Below are 21663 nucleotides of genomic sequence, written 5' to 3'. Positions count from 1 at the left end.
AGTTTAGGGATTGATATGTAATTGATATTTCTTTTTGAGGTGATAAAAATGTTCCAAAATTGACTGTAGTAATGGTTGCATAATTCTGTGAATATGCTAAAACCATTAAATTATACACTTTAAATGGGTGTATTTTATCTCAATAAAACTGTTTAAAAAAAAGAATAAGAGAAGAAAAAGCTGCATGTGAGCTTTTTTTTGTCCACTATAGAGTAAGTGGGCAGGGAGCTGGCCAGTACACTTTGGGATCCTTCAATTTCAGAATGTAGAAGGCTTTAGACTATAGTGTTAACTTGTACACCAGCTGCTTATATAGTTTTATTCCATTTCTTTGGAGAAATATTCCTTCCTTGTTGCCTGGGGGGTAAATGTTTTGGCTGCCAGATAATCTTTGCACAGGAGGGAGGTGGGATTTGACTTCATCTAGGGATTTTCAGTTAATCCTCTTGTTTTCTTTTCAACCCGACTCAAGCACTCTAAGCACTCTAACCAACTTGCTGTTTCCTGAGTTCCCTGGGGGCTTGCAGCGTAAACTGGCCCCTGGCTAGCCAAGGCTTCCTCTAGCCATGTGTCTTCTATCCTATTTTACTTGTGGCCACTTTTCTGTCTTCTGTCTTCTAGAAATGTGTTGAAATCTTTAGCTATTGTAACCCATCTTCCTGTTCTCTTTATGGCTGTGAATTTACACTTTTAAAAATTCCGTATCATTTTAAGGGGGTCTTGGGAAGGAGAGGAAGTAAACTTGAGTGCTCAGCTTATCATTTTGAACAGAAAATTTAGTTGTGATGTTGTTTTAATAACAGTTATTAGTTTCTAATCAAGTACATAATTTATATTGATGCGTATTATAGAAATTTTGTGGGTTGGTTTTTTTTTTAACTTTTGAAGCTTTGTCTTATTCTCTAGATTTTGGTATGTTACAATAATACTTGAAATAGTCTAGCAGAAACAAAGCTACGTGTTATCTATTTAGAGCTCTTTTAAACCTAAACAAATCAGTTGCTCTGTTTAATAGTAGATTTAATATATTCGAAGTCATTATATATAATTTGAAATATTTATCACTTCAATATTTTCAGTTTCTATTTAGAAATAGCTTTCATTATATACGTTATTTTAAAATCATATAATGTCTTTATAGTAAAATGCAAGATCTATCTCTTTTAATTATTGAGGTAATTTCCTTAACACAGGAACATATATAATTCTGTGAGTCTTGGCTTTGCTTTGTGGGGTGTTCTTGGAGTATCTTATGACTGGGACCTGCTAGGGTCACTGGCGTTTTGCTTAGCTATAAATTATAAACAGATGGAACTTTACCACTCCTTGCCTTTTTTTTGCTTTTTACTTGGCAAGTGTTTTAAAAAAGGCCTCAAAGGAAAGGGGTGAGTAACTTCTAAACACCACAATTTAAAAAATTACTTTAGAGAATTTATTTGGCATACTTACCTGGAGGAAGGTGGTCTTTCCCTTTGCTTTTTGGTGATTTCTTATTAATGTGTTGCCCATGGGGTGAGGGGGAAGACAGATTAAGTCATGTTCATGTTCTATATTATTTAATTTTAAATCTTCCTTACTAGAAAAATATTTTGATCAATGTACATTTACTGGAGGTAATGTGGGTTGGCTTGTTAGAATATTGCTATAGGATGTCATCCTTTTAAGAGCATATTACATACTTATTAGAAATACATCCCAATTTGACACTTTTCTTCATGGCTACATGGGAATGACATCTAAGTGAAATGTTAATTAGGATGGTGATACCGTGTTTCCCCGAAAATAAGTCGCAGTCTCATATTAAGTTTTACTCCAAAAGATGCATTAGGGGTTATGCGTAGGGGATGTCATCCTGAAAAATCATGCTAGGGCGTCTTTTCCATTTAGTTCTTATTTTCAGGGAAACACGGTAGTCTTTTTGTTGGAGAAGTGCACATCTTAGTGGTTGTGAATTTCTTAACTCCGATTTGAGTACACTCCCATTGTAAACCTATATTGGCGGCATAGATTTATCATTATTTTACATTTGCATTTATTATATTTAGTGAGACTCAGATTAATTTCCCAGAAGTATTAGCCTCTCCCTGTCTTACTGGTTCCCTTTGTTTCGTTCTAGGTTTGTACTGTTAATCAAGCTGGCTTGCACTGTGGTGGCTTCTTTCATTCTCTGCTGGCTGCCATTCTTTACAGAAAGGGAACAGACCCTGCAAGTTCTAAGAAGACTCTTCCCAGTCGATCGTGGATTATTTGAGGCATGTTTAAAAACTCTTAGTCCTTTCTGTTACAATACTTTTCCTGTGACCTCTGGGGATTTCCTGTAGACGACACACAAAGAATAGTAACTTCAGCTGCTCTCCTCTTGCAATCATCCTGCCTTGCCAATTATTTAATCCAGTATATAACCTCTCCTTAGCTGGCGTTTTCTAGTACATTACATGCATAGGTAATATTTATGCCATCATGAGATCCATAATTCAGTTATACACTTTTCTAATGAAGTAGTGTCCTTAATAAAAGACAGCATGAGAAGTTGTAGCTACAAAGTTAACAGCTCTGTAATTTTTTGGTTTATATTCTCTTTTTAGTCTTAGGAAATTATTTATTAAACTAATAATGATGTTTGCGTCAGAAAGATCTCATAATTCCTTGAGATATATAACCTTCATCCATAGTAATTTTTAATGAGAATCTTTCATTTCATTTCATTTAATGCTAGCTTAATCACTCTTGTTAAACTTTTATTAAATGGATAATTTGATGATTTAGATTTAGTAATTAAACAAACCATTTTTCTGAAACAAAAGGGCCTTTTAATAAAGTTAGACAGAGACAACATATTTATAGATAATTTGCTTTTGAATAAACATTTCTTTTAAAAAGAATTAGAAAAGCACGTATGTCTTTCTAATTTGTGAATATGTAAATTGCCATAGAGTGTCTTTCAATGGACCTTTAAGGGGATGGAACCAGCATTTTGAAAGAGACTAAGAGAATTTGGTAATGTGAAGGAACAGGAATGTGTGGCTTGTGATGTCGACGGAGAGACTGCTGCTACTGATAATCATAAATAATCACTATTGTCACCACCACGTACTCACTAGGTACCAGGTACATCACGTGTGATGTTATTTGATCCTTACAATAGCTCCGAGGTAGCTATTACATCCACTTTACAGATCGGAAAACTGAGGTCATAGAGCTAGTGCGTGCCAAAGCTGTGATTTGAACTTTAAAAATTGTGCTCCTCTCTTCCTTATGTTTCCTCTAACCTTAATGCTTATCTAAAGAAGAGTTTGATTTTTCCACGTAAGCTGCCTGGCTGTGTGCCTTGTCTTCCATTTCAGAAATGGTATTTACCATGATAATTATAAAAAGGAGTATCTAACATGCTTGATGGTGTTGCTGGTCACCTCCATTCACTTGTTGCCCTCAAAATCTGAAGGGCATGTGCTTTGATCTGACAGAGGGAAGTAGGATGGTACAGCTGTCAGCGATAGTTACTCTCTTGATGTTATGCCCACACAGCTGTGAATCCAGCAGCTGTGCAGAGGGTGGGTTTCATGAGCAGAGAGCTGTAGTTACAAATTTAATTTGGAAAGTGATCCTAGCACAACTGCTAATGTCTTTAAATTTTTTGATTTATTAGCAATTAATATTGTCATTGTTAGTAGCTTGTAGGTTACACTAGATAATTTCAGATGCAGGATAAAAATGGGTCAAATAATATGTGTTCTACAAATGAGGAAAACAAAAGATTTCTAGAAAAATTTCCAAAGGTGAATAACTTCATTATTTAGGGATACTGTGCTATTCTTTGAAAAATATTAAGTATTTCTTGGGAATGTCTAGATTTTGGTTGACTAGTGATTTAGATGAACTCCCATTGCAAAAAATGGTGTGTGTGTGTGTGTGTGTGTGTGTGTGTGTGTGCTCATTACTTGGAGAGTTTGATCAACTAAGTTATAAAATTGTGAATAAAAGTTTCACGCCTCAAAAGTTTATTTAGAGCTTGTGGCTGTACTTCGTGGAGTTTTATATTTTTTTTCAATTGTATCAAAATATAAAATTAAAAAATCTCTTTAAAGGATAAAGTCGCCAATGTTTGGTGCAGCTTCAGTGTCTTTCTGAAAATCAAGGATATTTTGCCACATCACATCCAGATAATAATCAGGTAAGAGACACAAAGTTTGTATATAGTGTTTTATATAGTGTTTAGATGCTTTTCTCTAACAGTGCTGGGGTAATGTCTCATTTACCTGGCATCATTAGGGAAAGGGGTGTTCTTAATGAATTTTACATATAACATAAACCTGTCCATCTATCTATACAACAAAACTCTTTTATCTGAAATATTTTATGTGACAATCTTCCTGAATTGTTACCTTCCTCCTCCTTAAACAGAGAGTATACTAAACATGATTTAACATTATCTTGAAGAGTCGTGATTTTCAGTGCTGTATCAGTCAGGGTTCAACTAGACAAGAAGGAGTAAGAGAAGGGTGTGTATATATGGATTTGTGATGAGGAATTGGCTTAAACAGTTGTGGGGACTGGCTAAGCAAACTGGAAATCCACAATGCTGGCATGCAGGAAGGAATAATGACGGGGAAGGAAGAGCAATCCAGACCCAGCTGCTGTTAAGCATCTCTGAGCTTAGGGAAGGCCTAGCCTTCTTTTAAAGGGCTTCCAACTGATTAAGTCAGGCCCACCCAAGCCTATGTTCCTGTAGATTAACTTAAAGTTAACTGTTGAACAGGGACTTTTGTTAGACCTGCAAAATCTCTTCCAAGAGGCACCAAAATTGGTGTTTGAATAACTGAGAGAAGGTGGGTGTGTATGCGCTACAAAATGGGTGCTGCTTGTCTTGTCCTTGGTTCTTTTGTGAATAGCCCTTATAGCCCACCTTGACAAGGAGCTGTAGTTCAGCCTAGCCAAGTTGACACACAAGTGGGAAGACAGTTGTTGTATTGTGTTCTATTTGTTTGCAGGGCTTTCAAAGGCTGTTTGCCATGGTACTAAATGGCTGCCTGCTCATCAGCCATCACTAGGAGAAGCTCTAGCAGCTTCCTGCTCCCTTTCTAACTTGTTCTGGTTGGTTTACCATGGGATTGAAAATCAGATAATCAACTTTTGTGAAATGAGGGCCAGAGATTCTCTTATGAGTACATTTTAAGAATGCTTGTGTTACAAATAGAGCATTGCCTCTTCATACCTGCTTATATTTTATTTTGAGTGTTTGATAATTAACTTTTAGCTATCTTGGTACCGTTTCTATAAATGATCCTCAATAGTAAAATAACATAAGCAACATTTAGTACTATAATGTTTTGTTCTGTATTATATAATCATATTAACGAGTATATACATGTCAATGTATGGATTTTATTTATTAGGTTGGTGCAATTACTTTTGCACTAGCCTAATGTTATTTGGTCTTAAATTTAAAAAATAACTTTAATTTGAAATCAACTTAAATTGATAAGTAATGTGATCCTTATATTTTTAAAAATGTCTTTGTTTAGCGGTTATACCTCTACAAAGAAAACAAATATTTTATTTTTATTCATTTTTTAGCTTTTGTTTCACATTTTTGAGCCTGCTTCCTGCATGTATAAAATTAATGCTTCAGCCCTCTCCCAAAGCATTCAAATTTACTCTGGTAAGTTTCTCATTACTTTAGATACTTAATTCTTGCTGCAGCTGATCTTTTAAAAATAGAGATAATTATTTTCTTGCTCTGAATAGGATTTATTAGATTGTGAAATAAGACATTCATTTATTTGGCAAACATTTATTGAGTGTCTGACATACTTAGTTGCTGTGTTGGGTACTAGGTTGAGCAATCAGAATCTTTCAGTTTAATTCAACAACTATTTAAGTGCTGCTTTGTATTAGTCAATGGGGGAATACAAAGAAGAAAACAGCGATAATAAGCATATGCTTAAATAATTATGTGATAAAGCAGGTGGTGCTATGGTAGTGTGGGAAAAGGAGATATTACTTGGAGGTTAGATATTAGACAGCTTCTTAGAGCAAGTAGGACTGGAGTCAAATTTTTAAAGCTGGGAAAGATCTGGAATAGAAGGTTATATAGCAGGAGAGAATTCAAGATAGGAGGAAGGGCTTGAAGGTGCAGAAGTAGGAAAGGATAGGGAGTGGCTGGGAATAGCTATTCAACATTGACATCATGTGACCTGTGTGTGTATGTGTATGTGTAGAGAGGATATAGTGAGAGGTAAGTCAAAAAGGATCAAATTGTATAAGAGCTTGAATGTTGCGTTGAACACGTTGGAGTTTGATTTGTGTGCAAGAGGAGCCCAAAGATTTTTGAGAAGGGGAGGGGACAGATCTCTGTCTTAGGAAGATGATTTGTCAGTTTGAAGACGGATTGGTTCTGTTTCCTCCAGTTTAGGGTTTCTCTGAGTGAGTTCACCAAATTCCTCCAGATTGTATTTCTGTGATACTTAAAATTTTATTCCTGTGTGTCTTGGCCTATAAAATGACATTAAAAAATATCTTTAAATGTGTCAAGAAAATTTAGTTTACAAAAACAGTAAGTCACTGGACTCAATAAGAGGACATTTTAGAAATTAGGGTTTCATTTCTGGGACTGCCACTTACACTGCGTTCTAAACACAAGCCAGAACGTAGCATGATGGTGTAAGATTTCAAAAGTGCTTATCAGTACCACAATGCAAAAAAGATAGTTTCATGTTCGTCTTTTTTATTACCTTTTTATTGACGATTTCTGTTGTTTCATTCTGTGAATGAACTCAGAGCATACTAAGTCATCTGTGGTTAATATTCTATAGGGCTTTTAGAATAGGAGGGATATGGTTATTAATGCTCTGATGTCTTCAATAAGCCTAACTTGAAACATTTGCAAGCTTATGTAAGATGATGTTATTTTTCAGGAAGTAGCATGCTAAATAAAGGTATATTTCAAAGATAATGGAATGGAATTTCAGAGTTAGAGTAACTGGCAGTGCTAGAGACGATTACTTTTAGGATAAGAAGCCAGAAAAAACATTTTCTTTCTCTGAATTTCCTAATTTTATTCTGTTTGTTACGTTTTAATGTAAGCCACCGGGTTTAAAAAAACTTAAAAAATTTACATTAATGACTTTTGTTATTTTACTTTTGTTGATAATGTTTTGACTTCTTATTGAATACTTCTGGAGAGCTTTAAAGACATTTCCCATTGTAATTATTTTACAGTGTTTTCTTTTCAATGAAGATTGAATTATTCAGTTCAATTTTCAGTATGTCTATAATTGAGGTAATTGGTAGTATGAATACTAATATACCTATAGTAGCAAAATGATTTCTATTTAATTTATTCAAGTAGTATTTATTGAGTGTTCTCTAATGTGCCAGGTTCTTTTCTAGGTACTGGAATGTAAGTGAATGACAGCTAACATTCCTGCTTTTTTAATTGGGGTCTTTCATGCTAGTGGCAGAAGAAGTTATAGAAAATAAACAAAATAAATCAGATAACAAGAAAATATCTGGGAATAATGAGGGCTGTAAAGAAAATAGTGTTATGTGGAAAGACTGCTGGGAGGCTTTGGGTAGGGGTACTGCTTTAGATTGAGTAAGGGACGGCCTTATTAGGAAAGTGACATTTGAGCCTAGAACTGAATGGCTGACCAGAAAGAGCCATTTACAAGAAGATCTGGGCTCTGGCTTGAGAAAAGCATATTTTTGCTTAAGGGAAGAACAGGTTTGGCATGTCCAGGGCACAAAGGGACAGGTATAAGGTGGTGAGTGGGAAGGAATGAGGGAGACAATAATAGATTGGAAGAGGAAGGCAGGGCCCAGATAATGCAGGAGTGTGGATTTTATTCTAAGTGTAATAAGAAGCTATTGGAGGAATTTAAAGCGGGAAATTTATCTGACTGACATGGTGACTTAGTGGAGAAGGGACTGTAGGATGTAAGAGTGGTACCAGTTAGGAGGCTACTGCAGTAGTCCAAGAGAAAGATGGGGGTGGCTCCGACCACCCTTCTGCCATCACAGAGGGGAATGGAGAGAAGTGGGTGAATACTGTATTTAGGAGATGGTGTGGTAGGTAGGCTTTGCTGATGGATTGGATGTGTAGCATGTACAAGGTAGTGATCCAGGCTTTTTGCTTGCACAACAACATTGGACGTATAGATAGATGTTTCATATGCAGAGTATAAACTTGTGAAAATAGATCTAAGGTATTCAAAACCTCAAATAACACATAATTATAAAACATTTAATATCTTTCATTGAAATGCACATTTTGTTTCTTTTAAAATTAAATTTATTGAGGTAACATTGGTTAATACCACTATATAAATTTCAGATGTACAAGATTATGATTCACCATCTGGGTACTCTATGGCATGCTCACCACCCAACATCTAGTTTCCTTCTGTCACCCTCTATTTGACCGCCTCTTCCCACTCCCCCCCCCCCCCACCTCCTTCCCCTCTGGTAATCACCATTCTGTTGTCTGTCTATGAGCTTGGTTTGTTAGTTCGTTTGTTACTTTTTGTTTTATATTCCACATGAGTGAAGTCATATGGATTATAGTCTACATATGAGTGAAATGATGATTTATCAAACATTTAATATCTTTCAACTGAAGTGCACATTTAAAAACTTAGATTGGTTTTGCCAGGCTTAGATTTTGACCTTGTCCTTCACGCTTTTTAATTTAAATTGTCCGAGTTCCAGGTGAGGATGGAGGCATGATTGTTGTGTCTGAAGTATTCAGCAGTTTTGTTTATTAATACCTGAGTCTCAGTGAACTTGTTTTAGATGGTTAAGTACAGTTTTATAATCATTGTTTTTCAAAAAACATTTTGATTAAATTTGAATGAAATTTGCATATTAGTGTTGTGTATGTATTTTCCTTCTAGATATAAGTCACATTAACTTTAAAGTTTTACTTGAAATGATTTTTATTCAGATTCATAATTAAATTGCTATTATATTTTGCAAGTTGTTACATCTCATTTTCCCCCCTTTTTCTTTAAAGGTTACCTGTGCACTATCATTCTTTTTATTTTCTTTCCAAGTACATGAAAAGTCCATTCTCTTGGTATCATTGTAAGTAAAAAAGTGCTTTATTTATTTATTATTATATGTTTATAATATAAATTTATTACTTACCTATAATCAGCTAAGTGCAAAACAATACTATACAAATGTTATATAGTTGCATATTATTTCATAAATCATACTTTTTTTCAGAATGATCTTTTACAATTTTACTTCTTTATATTTTAAACTGAAAAAATTTCATAGATTACTGACACACTTATTTCTTCCTGTTTCTTCATATACATTTTCTATATGCTAATTAAAAATATGTCTTCTAAAGAGGCTTTCCTCAAATTGGAGCTTGTTTCATTTCCATATCTATTCAATAGCCTTGTTCTCTCCACTCACCTCTTTAGAGGCTGTCATGTGTTGCCTTCTATTTCTTTGGTCACAACCTTTGGTTAGCCTGTGGGCAATCTCTAACCAGACTCCTTTGTTTTAGGAGCATTACAATTTTTTCCCTGTCTTCACAGAAATTGGGTGACATTTTGGGGTATATTACCCCAACATTAAAATAGCGTTTACCCAGAACACCTTGGAATACTCGAATCCTGCCTTAGATCAGTCCCAACCCACAACCACTCTACCCTCACCTTGTTTGCCAGGCTCCTGCGGAAGAGACACGTACAGAATGACCAATGACGAAGGAAGTAGTGTTTTTATTAGGTGGAGCTTTGCACAGCTTCACAGTAAGCTGGACGGGCCTACGTGGAAGGCTTCGTTGCCCTAAACAAAATAGTCGCATATCACTGCAGACTGGGAGGATATCTTGATTTCATCCCCCAAAGTCTAAACCTGAGTTATCACTGTTATGTGAGGCTAGGCCGACCCGACGCGAATCCCTAGTGCCAGGGGATAGACCTACGGAGAGGTACTGCTTTCAGACATGTGTATTTTGCCTAGAATTTCTACCCCATAGAAAGGCAGCCCATTCCGTGACCTGTAATCTGACCATTCAGAGTAGCTCTTGGGTCCTGAATTTCTGGGGGTTCATAATCTAAAATGGTACCTAGATTATTTATAACTGTGCATGACTTGAACATAATTTTGGTCAAATATTTAAAGTTGGCATTAAAAGTTCCTCCTGACCTGGTCTCAGCTAATCTATCATTAAACTAACATTTCATTCAATAAATGTTTACTGAATACTGACTATTTGCCAGGTACTATTCTGAGTACGTGGTACATGTTCGTGAACAAAACAGACAGAAACCCCTACATTCTTAGTTTTCACTCTAAAGGACAGACACTAATTAGTAAATAAAAATAAGAAGTTAAATAGTGTGTTACAAGGTAATAAAGACCATGAGGGAGAAATAAAACAGGGTAGGGGAATATGGGGGTACTGGGGGTGGGGGCACAGGAGCAAGTGCAGGTTGCAGTTTTAAATACGGGTGTCAAGGTAGGGCTCTCTGAGGAGATACTTGAGTGGACTGGAAGAGGTGAGGATGTTAGCTGTGTGGATATCAGGGAGCATAACAGTCTAGACAGAGGGAACAGCCAGTGCCAAGGTCTAAGATGGGACTATGGCTGGTAGCGGGAACAAAAGAATGGTCAGTGTGGCCAGCATGGAGTGGGGAGTAGTAGGAGGTGAAGTTAAAGTGGGGAGTAATAGGAGGTAAAATTAAAGAGGTAACAGGTACAAATTATATAGGACTTTGCATGCCATATTAGGAACTTTAGCTTCTATTCTGAAGGAAACGAGTCATGGAAGAGTTTTGAGGAATCTAACTTACAGAAACTCATAGAAACTGAACTCAGAAACAGTAGATTGGTGGTTGCCAGATGTGGGTGGAGAACACGGGTGAAGGTGGTCATCCAGTTATAAGACAAAAAAGTTCTGGGGATCTAATGTACCGCATGAGGTGGCTATAATTAACAATAATTAACAGGTATTGTACACTTGAAAGTTGCTAAGAGAGTAGATCTTAAAAGTTCTCACCACACACACAAAGGTTAACTGTGAGTTGATAGATGTGTTAATCTTGTAATCATTTCACAATATATGTCTATAGCAAATCATCACATTGTACACTTTAAACTTACACAGTATTATAGGTCAATTATTTCTTAATAAATAGGGGGGGGGGAAGGACATGAGGTGATCGGCTGTATCAGATGCTGCTAATAGCTCAAGATGAGGGCTGAGAATAGACTATTTGCTTTGAAGTCATTGGTGACTTGACAAGGGTAGTGTTGGTGGAATGAAGCATGGAAAAGCCTTATTAGGGTGGGTTTAAGAAATAATGAGAGAATTGAAGTATAGACAATTCTTTTTTTTAAAAAAAGAAATTACATATATACGAGGTGTGATCAAACAATGTGGTGAATGTTTAAACAAAAAGAATTTATTACAGTAAAAGACACATTGTCATTAATCCCCCTCGCTTCGAACACTTATCCTATCATTCTTGCCACTTTCTGAAGCAGTTCTGGAAGTCCTCTTTCGTGTCTTTATTTTTTATTGTATTTTATTTTATTTTTTATTTTTTTTGGGGGGAAAGGGGAACAGGACTTTATTGGGGAACAGTGTGTTCCCCAGGACTTTTTCTAAGTCAAGTTGCCGTCCCTTCAATCTTAGTTGTGGAGGGCGCAGCTCAGCTCCAGGTCCAGTTGCTGTTGCTAGTTGCAGGGGGCACAGCCCACCATACCTTGCGGGAGTCGAACTGGCAACCTTGTGGTTGAGAGGACGCACTCCAACCAACTGAGCCATCCGGGAGGCAGCTCAGCTCAAGGTGCCGTGTTCAATCTTAGTTGCAGGTGGCGGAGCCCACCATCCCTTGCGGGACTGGAGGAATTGAACTGGCAACTTTGTGGTTGAGAGCCCACTGGCCCATGTGGGAATCGAACCGGCAGCCTTCGGAGTTGGGAGCACGGAGCTCCAACCTCCTGAGCCACTGGGCTGGACCATTGTGTCTTTAGTTGCGCTGTCATGGCTGCCTTGATGTCCTGAATCATTTTGACTTTGGGGGAAGAGCCAGAAATCGCACAGTGCCAGATCTGGTGAATAAAGTGGATGAGGACATACCGTAATGTTTTTGACAGAAATTGTCATGTCACAAGTGATATGTGGCATGGAGCGTTGTCATGATGGGGGATGAAGAAAAGACATGAAGGAGGACTTCCAGAACTGCTTCAGAAAGTGGCAAGAATGATGGGATAAGTGTGTTCGAGCGAGGGGGAGTATTTTGAGGGGGATTAATGGCAATGTGTCTTACTGTAATACATTTTTTAAATTTAAACATTCACCATATTGTTTGATCACATCTTGGTCATATATATGTATTTTTTAAATTGTAATAAAACCCATCATTAATACATTCATAATGTTGTGTAGTCATCATCGTCTGCATTCAGAACATTTCATTATGCAAAAGGAAACCCCGTGCCTATTAAGCAGTCACTCTGCATTCTCCCCTCCTCCAGTCCTTGTATTAGGCTGGTGCAGAGGTAATTGTGGTTTTTGCAATTATTTTTAGCCTTTTAAACCACAATTACTTTTGCACCTACCTAGTAACTACTAACCTACCTTCTATCTCTGGATTTGCCTATTCTGGATATTTCATATAAATGCAGTCATACAGTATGTGGTCTTTTGTGCCTGACCTTTCATTTAGCATATTTTCAAGGTTCACACAGGTTGTAGCACGTATCAGTACTTCATTTTTATGCCTAAATAATATTGCATTGTATGGATATACTACATTTTGCTTAGCCAGGCATCAGCTGATGGACATTTGGGTTGTTTCCATCTTTTGGCTATTGTGAACAGTGCCACTAGGAACATTCATGTATAAGTTTTTGTTTGAACACTTGTTTTCAATTCTCTTGGGCCTACCGTGTTTCCCTGAAAATAAGACCTAGCTGGACCATCAGCTCTAATGTGTCTTTTGGAGCAAAAATTAATATAAGACCCGGTCTTATTTTAATATTATTATTATTTTAATATAATAAGACTGGGTCTTATAGAAGACCGGGTATAAGACTGGGTCTTAAATTAAGTTTTGCTCCAAAAGATGCATTAGAGCTGACAGTCCGGCTAGGTCTTATTTTCGGGAAAACATGGTATACCCAGGAGTGGAACTTCTGGGTTATATAGTAATTCTATATATAACTTATTGTTTTCCACTGCAACTATATCATTTTACTTTCCTACCAGTAATGTACGAGGGTTCCAATTTCTCCACATCCTTGCCAGCACTTGTATTTTTTTTTCAGTCATCTTAGGGGGTATGAAATGGTATCTAATTGTGTTTCTCATTTGCATTTCCCAAATGACTAATGATATTGATAATCTTATTATGTCCTTTGACAATATGTATATCTTTTTTTTTTTGGAGAAATGCCTATTGAAATCCTTTGCCCAATTTTTAAGTGGTTGTTTGTGTTTTTGTTGTTTTTTATATATTCTGGATATTAAATCTTTATCAGATGTATGATTTGCAAATATTTTCTCCCATTCTTTGGGTTTTCACCTTCTTGATAGTGTTCTTTGATGCACAAATGTCTTAATTTTGATGAAATCCAATTTATCCTTTCTTTCGTTGCTTGTGCTTTTGGTGTCATATCTAACAAACTATTGCCAAATCCAAGGTAATAAAGATTGACCCTTATGTTTCATCTAAGAATTTTATAGATTTAACTCTTACAGTTAGGTCTTTGATCCATTTTAATTTTTGTATACGGTGTGTGAGAGGTAGACAATTCTTTAGCAGACTTTTGCTGAAAAGGGGAGCAGAGAAATAGGGCAATAATTGGTAGAGAAAGTGAGGTCAAGAGAGGTTTGTTGTTTAAGAGAAATAATGGCACGGGAGTGGTCAGGAGAGAGGAAACATTGAGGACATAGAGAGGTAAGAGTTGCTGGAGCAGTGTCCTTCACACAGGGAGATGGGGTAGGATCTGGAGCACAAACGGAAAACTGGCTTGGGACTGCTGCATGAACAGCATGAGGGAACAGGCTCTATCAGTACAGATGCCGGGAAGAGAGTACATGTGGTGGTGGCATCTGTGAGAGTTCTCTTTTAATTGCTTCAGTTTTCTTACTGAAGTGGAAGGCAAGGTCATTAAGAAAGTGGGTTGGAGCTATTGGGAATAAGAAAGGAGATGTGAATTATTTTTCTAAGGTGACAGAGTGTGAGCAAGTTAGGGAAATACATGTAATCGGTGGACAATTGAATATCATGATCTTGTATTATTTAAAGAGATCAGTTAGTGTGGGTAAAGGTTTTTCTCCAGAGCAGTTACTCAGCATTATTGCAGGGGTCGAGTTGGGTGTTTCCAGGCTTAGGGTTTTGTTTCGTGAGGATCCCTCACTGGCTCGGGGCTTAGGGCTTGAGAATGAATGCATGGGAGTGATTATAATGATTGACCTTAGAGTTTGAGCTGGATAAGAAGGGTAAAGGACATTAAAGCAGTGGGGAAAATTGAAAGGGTGTCAGGAACAACAGATTGAAGGTCTTGGTGGGGTCAAAAGATTGTTGGGATACAAAAAGGTAGGAGAAAGTGGTCAGAATGCAGTTGGTGAGTTGTGATTATGGAGGGGTGTGCCCCTGTAATCTAGCGTGTGACCTAAGGCGGAGGATTGGAGATGAGATTAGGAAGAGAGTTCTAGCAAATGAGAGGTCAGGGTGTTGGGAGGATTATCTATGTATGTATTAAAATTGCAAGAATGAAGACACATAGGGCTGTAGAGTGACAGAAAGGAGGTGAAGTCATTGAGTAATGAGGTAAGTGACCCTCGTGGCTGGTGGATGATAAAGATGAAGAGTAATAGGGGACAAAGCCTGAGGACCTGAGATTCAGAGCTGGAGGCTGTGAGGCCAGGCAGGGCGCCCTGGTGGAAGTTGTGATGAAGAGCAAGGTTATCTCCCGCCTACGGGCCAAGCTATTAGGTTGGCGCACAAGTAGTTGCAGTTTAAAAGGTTAAAAATAACTGCAAAAAACGCAATTACTTTTGCACCAACCTAATATTTGAAGGCTGTGGAAAGTACAACAGCGACAAAACAGGCACAGCTGAGAGGGCAGAGGGGCAGCATGTTCCTGCGAGACAGAAGGCCAGGGTTTGTTTTGAACGAGGTGGTGAAGGGAAAGGTTCAGAGAAGAGGTTGATGATGTAGGGGATTCGGGTGCTTGGTTATAAATACTTATCTTTGTATACTTTTTAGAGCAGTTCTTTTACATGGTAAGTTTTCAGTAAATGCTTCAGTAAATGAACACTGAATGAATAAATGGGGAAGAATGAAGTCCCAGAGATAGGTGTGCTTGTTATTAACATGAATACGTTCCGATTTAAAAAGCATCTAGCAATGAAATTGCAAGTCCTCTAGTATTTTCTTTCAGTGCAGTAGCTTTCAGTTTATAATCCCAGACCCTATATCCCAAATGCTCGTTTACAAGGGGAAAAGTCATCTTTTCAAGAAAGGAGAATGCTCACACCTTTTAAAGTAAGGAGACCTAAAGTAATAACAATAAAAAACAATTAACAACCACCATCATTATTAAATATTTCCATTATTTTTATTAAAAATATATATTGGATAATACTTGTAAAAGTTTTTCCAAGTACTTAACAAAGAAGGTGTCATTATTTACATTTAAACGTCAGAAGGTCAAGGCAATCATTTGTTGAAGGTCATACAGTAAGTAGCAGAGATGGGACTAGCACTCAGGACTTCTGAGTGGCCCCCATAGTGAGCACTGCTGCAGGTGAATCCAGAAGGTAATGGAATTAAGGGTTGGTGAAGGTCACGGAGTTTGCACCTGTGACCCTAACCAGCTGTTTGGTGAAGCCAAAGGCTCCATTATTGGCTTTCCTCTTCCTGTTCCTATACTAGTGCCCTTCCTATCGGTGTTTCCTCTTTTCGTTTATTCTACCATCATAAACTTGTTTCCCTTCATGATTCTTCTTTGCCTCTGTTGTGCTCTCTTCCGTGGCAGATGATAATCCTGTCTGTTATAACTTTAGTTTTTAATTTAACTGAATAATATGTAACATGGAGGATCATAAAAAAGAAGTTTGAAAACCACTGTGCCGAGAATTCATTTCATATTTACCAAGTAGGATGAAACATGTGAAAAAGCTCTTTCTCTGAATGTTCAGATCTGTTTATCTGATCTTTTCTGTAAGCTGCCGTTTGTGTGACAGAGAAAAAAAATATTCCATCAATGGAATACTGGAAAAAGCACTTTTCCAGTTATTATGAGTTAGTTGACACCTTCTCTGTGTTTAGACTCATTTAGTTTGGATTGATAGTTATAAAAAAATGAATCAATAGTCCATATGGAGACCTTACTGACTGTTTTTAGTTGTTTTTTTTCAGCTACCCTGAAAATCAGATAAAATGTGTTTATAATTTTTTACGAGTTGAAATTATATTCTGTAAGATTCAAATATTTTTTTCTTTATCATTTTAGACCTGTCTGCTTAGTTTTAAGTGAAATTCCTTTTATGTCAACTTGGTTTTTACTTGTATCAACATTTAGGTGAGTCAAACCAACTTCCACATAGTATTTTCAGTGTAGTTCTTATACTCATTTGAAACGTTTTTACAAAGTGATTATAGTTGGAATTGACAGTTCTCTTTTGATATTTTTTCCTACTTACCCTCACAGTATGCTGCCTCTTCTATTGAAAGATGAACTCCTAATGCCCTCAGTTGTGACAATGGTGGCATTTTTTATAGCCTGTGCAACTTCCTTTTCAATATTTGAAAAGACTTCGGAAGAAGAACTGCAGTTGAAATCCTTTTCCATTTCTGTTAGGAAATATCTTCCATATTTTACATTTCTTCCCAGGATTATACAACATTTGGTAAGTTGTTCAGTTTTTAAGGAATGGCAGTTGGGATGGCACTATTAAAAAAATTATTGTAGCATCTTTTTTTCTTTTATAATTCTTTTGAGATATAATTCACATAAATCCATCCATAAATTCTACCCATTTAAAGTGTGTAATTCAATGGTTTTAAGTATGTACACAGGGTTTACAACTATCACCATAATCAAACTTTAGATTATTTTCATCACCCTCCAAAAAAACCCTGTACTCATTAGCAATCATGTACCATTCTACCCTCACCAGTTGTCAAATGCTTTTCAAATATCTAATAATATGGTCATGTGGTTTTTTCCCCCCCTTTATTCTATTAATATGGTATATTACATTGATTGCTTTTTGTATGTTGAACTAACCTTGCATGTTTGGGATATCTCACTCGATCATGATGTGTAATCCTTTTTATATGCCACTGGTTTGAGTTTGCCAGTATTTTGTAGACTTTTGCCATCTATACTTATAAGGGATATTGGTCTGTGGTTTTCTTTTCTTGTGATGTTTGTCTGGTTTGGTGTCAGGGTTAATACTTGGCATCATGGAAGGAGTCGGGAAGTGTTCGATTTCTACTTTTTGGAATAGTTTCTGAAGGATTGGTATTAATTCTTCTATAAACATTTGGTATAATTCACCCGTGGAGCCATCTGTGCCTGGGCCTTTCTTTGTGAGACTTTCAAAATGATTAATTCAGTCTATTTACTTGTTATAGGTCTGTTCAGAGTTTCTGTATATCTTGAGAGAGTTTCAGTGTGTCTTTCTAAGAATTTGATTTTTATGTATGGTAAAGAATGATGTCCATTATTCATTCCTGTTTTTGGTATTCGTATCTTCTCTTTTTTCCTTGGTCTAGCTAAAGTTTTTTGGTTTCACTGATCTTTTTACAGAATCAACTTCTGGTCATTGATTTTCTCTGTTTTTCTATTTCATTGATTTTGGTTCTAATTTTATTATACCCTTTTTCATACTTGCTTTGGATTTGGTTTACTCTTCTTTATTTAGTATCTTAACAGGTGATTGATTTTGAGACCTTTCTTCCATTTTTATATACATTCAAACCTATAAATTCCCTCATGCCATTCCATACATTATGATATGTATATTCTAGTTTAATTTTGATGTATTTGGAGAACATACTTTGTATTATTTCAGTATTTTCGAGTGTATTGACTGTTTTGTGTTAATTTTTGAAGGGTATTTTTGCAAGAAATGGAATGATTGTCTTTTTCTTTTAGAAATTTGAATGCTACCCATCCCATTGCTTTGGGACCTCCATGTTTTTGATGAGAAGTCAGCTGTTAATCTTGTTGAAGATAGTTTATAAGTGTATTTTTAGTTTGAGATGCTTATTAGATATCCAAATGGAGATATTAAGGAGCACTTGGATATATGCATTGGGAGTTTAGGGGAATGGTCTATGTTGGAGACAGCAATGTGAGTCATTAGCATACAGATAATAATTAAAGTCATGTCACTCAATGAGCTCACCAAAAGATGAGTATAGGTTAAGAAGACCAAGTACTGAGCCCTGGGATACTGCAATGCATAAAGGTGGGGATATGAGAAGGAACCAGCAAAGTTGTCTGAGAAGGAGTTGAGGTGGGAAGAAACCATGAATATGGTGTCATGGAAGCCAAGTGAAGGAACTGTTTCAAGGAGATGGGAACATTGTGCTATTTCAGATGCTTCAGAGAGATCAAAAAAGGCAGTAAGAATTGAATACTGGATTTATTACAGTAGAGGTTATTATGGATCTTTGACCAGGGCAGTTTCATTATAGTGATTGGGGTGAAAGCCTAATTGGTGTGTGTTCACTAATGAATGGGAGGAGAATTGGATGCAGCAAGTTATAGGCAACTCTTTTGGGGGAACTTTGCTGTGAGATAGGAGCAGACAATAGGGTAATAGCTGGAAGAGTGTTAAAATGGGAGGGATTTTAGCATGTCTTTTTACACTGGTTCAAGATCACAGTATCGCGACATTTCAACCATTCCTGTATTTCTTAATTTGATGATTTCACTTCAGAAATTTTCCCTACCCACTAAGGTTGACTCAGGGATTTTCCCTTTGGAGGAGACTTGCAGCCTGTTTATACCTGTTTATAAGGCTTTTTTGGCTCTTCTCACTCTTCCATCTGGAATGATCACTACATTACTTTCTATTCAGGTCTTACAAGCCTGTCATAATATAGCCATTAAAGCATCTTTCAGGGTTCCATTTATGTCTCACTTCCTTCATGAAAGTTACTTACTACTATTTCTTACTGCATGCTTTCTACACTCACTTAAGCAGCTTCTGTGTACTTATGTGCTATGCTAGGGATAAAATAAATAAGATCTGGCCGGTCCTTGTCTTAAAGGAGTTCAGTCTAGAGCTAAACTGTCCATTAGACACATGTGGAAATTTAACTTAGTAAAATTAAATACAATAAAAAATAGCTCCTCACTTGCAGTAGGCACATTTCAAATGCTCAGTAGCCACATGTGGTCAGCACCTACTTGTCTGGAGCACACATTTCCATCTCTGCAGAAAGTTCTGTTGTATACTGCACTGAAACTGACTGCTACAGTTACAATAAATGCAATAATTATTTTTACTCCTCATTTTGGCATGTAATAAAATGTGACCCTATGATTTTACCTAACTAATTTATGCATTCCCCTAATTAAATAAAAAAACTCTTTGAGGCCAGAGGACATTTTCTTTCATATGCCCCACCATGCTTTACTGCAGCACTAGCTTACTGAAAGTGTACAGTGAACATGAAATATGATTTCCCATTTGTCACAGATAACTTTTTCATAGATGGACTCAGGGCGCTGGAGCATGCTGTGGATTTAACCCCGATGAGTAATATTATCTGTTCCAGATAACTTTCTTCAGTGCCTTGGTGGCATGAAGTGTAAGATGGGGGTTCTCAGGCTTTCGTTATGCATGGGAATCATTTGGAGAACTTTAACATTGAGGCCTACCCAGAAACTCTGATTTAATCGCCCTTGGCTGTGGCATGGGCATATTTAGAACCTCCCAGCCAATTCTAGCTGCAGCCTACATTGAGATCCACCAACAGAAGAGATTGTACCCGCAACCCTCACCTTCAGTTCTGCTCATTGACAGCTATAAATCAGTGTTACTAGTACATTTAAATTTTCTTTTATGTCACTTAATAATACTTTTTCCTTCTTACAGTTTCTTATCTCAATAATTATGATGGTCCTTCTGACACTGATGACTGTCACACTGGATCCTCCTCAGAAATTACCGGACTTATTTTCTGTATTGGTGTGTTTTGTATCCTGCTTGAACTTCTTGTTCTTCTTGGTTTACTTTAACATTATAATCATGTGGGATTCCAAAAGTAGAAGAAGTCAGAAGAAAATCAGCTAGCTATATACCCAAACGTGAAAATGTTCACCGTGCTGAAACATTTGTGAATTTTTTTGCTATGTATAAATAAAATGATCATTTTGAGAATTATGGAATTATAGGAAAGGAAATGGTGAAGTCATTGTTCTCTACACAAATGAATGTCTATGGGGACCAAAGGCTTTTATTTTCTAACTATTGAGTGGCCAAGACTTATTGTAGTTTTATTAATATTCAGTTATTCAAGCAGGAAAATAAGAAAATTTTCCTTAATCCCGGTGTTTACTTAGGAAATCTATAATTTGTTGTCTTGATAACAATCTGCAAATACAGTAAGCTTAATGGGAGAATTTATCCCCTTCTTTTTAAAAGAAATTACTAATTTTGGTATTTAAAATAGTGTTCCTAACATTTTAGAATGCAGTAATATGTATTTCATTCTTTAGAAATTATATCTCAGGGATTAAATTTGTGATAATCTTTTAAATTACTACGAGAAGGCAATTTAAACTGCTTGAAGTTTGAACATGCCTTATTACATGTACAAACTTGAAATTTTTTTTTAACAGGGCATAGAGATTAAACCGTGTTATTTATTTCCAAGAATGCTGATTTACTTGAATGTAATTAAACAATGATTTTTCCTGAATTTAAATCTAAGTGGTTTGAGTGAAATCTTTTTATTACTTATGATCACTAGGTTGTAAATTTCCAGGATCATTTTGTTTAAGTTAAATGGCTTAATGAAGGATTTCTTCCTTCTGTTCTTTTCTGTGAGGACATGGTTCAAGGTAAGCAATGCCCTAAAGCATTGACTCCTATCATGCTTCATGTTAACTCGGCCCTGTTAATACTGTATCACTATATTAGCAGAAGCCCATTTTACTATAGTATGCAATTGGTAAAAAGAATGTATTGTATCCAAGTTGCAGTTTCTCATGTAAAGATGCATTATCTTTAGTTTCTGTGATAAACATAAAACCATTCTTGTCCCATCAACCTATATTTTTCATGCATATATGTCGTAAGACAACTATTAAAGCATACTAAGTGGCGGTATATTTTAAAACAATGCAAGCCAAACACATATACAAAGAAAATCTTGTTCTAGACATGGGCAACCACAGGCTGATGCAAGACGTTATGTATTTCTCAGTCTGATAAAGGACGTGGGTTTGGACAAAGAGAAAATCAAGAAGTATTTCTTTCTCACAGTAAATGTGCATAAAGACTCAAAGGGCAGGGCAGCAGAGAAAAGCAGCCTTGAATCACTGCCGAATCAGCAGGAACATTGCTGTCCACGGCCACCATCTGTAATCAGCGCACCCACATGTCAGCATCTTGGCTGGTGAGTGGAGCCTTATTTTTTATAACAGCATACTTGTGTTTAACAC

The 21663-nt window shown here is 36.6% G+C and overlaps 1 protein-coding gene across 2 annotated transcripts in view; it reads left to right on the top strand.

Annotated features, from left to right (window-relative positions):
- Positions 1–21410, top strand: part of ALG6 (ALG6 alpha-1,3-glucosyltransferase) — a 42163-nt gene extending 20753 nt beyond the window's left edge. For both annotated transcript variants that reach the window (XM_081056302.1, XM_081056301.1), the window contains 8 exons: positions 1194–1385; positions 2117–2252; positions 4086–4171; positions 5575–5659; positions 9011–9081; positions 16489–16557; positions 16687–16885; positions 20093–21410. In XM_081056302.1, coding sequence (XP_080912428.1) covers positions 1194–1385; positions 2117–2252; positions 4086–4171; positions 5575–5659; positions 9011–9081; positions 16489–16557; positions 16687–16885; positions 20093–20290 — 1036 coding nt within the window. In that variant the 3' untranslated portion in view covers positions 20291–21410. The remainder of the gene's footprint in view (positions 1–1193; positions 1386–2116; positions 2253–4085; positions 4172–5574; positions 5660–9010; positions 9082–16488; positions 16558–16686; positions 16886–20092) is intronic.
- The last annotated feature ends 253 nt before the right edge of the window (positions 21411–21663 follow it).

This window comes from Rhinolophus hipposideros (genome assembly GCF_964194185.1).
Source record: "Rhinolophus hipposideros genome assembly, chromosome: 8".
NCBI classification, from domain to species: Eukaryota; Metazoa; Chordata; class Mammalia; order Chiroptera; family Rhinolophidae; genus Rhinolophus; species Rhinolophus hipposideros.
Note: the sequence above shows the minus strand (reverse complement) of the source record. Positions and strands in the feature narration are given on the sequence as shown.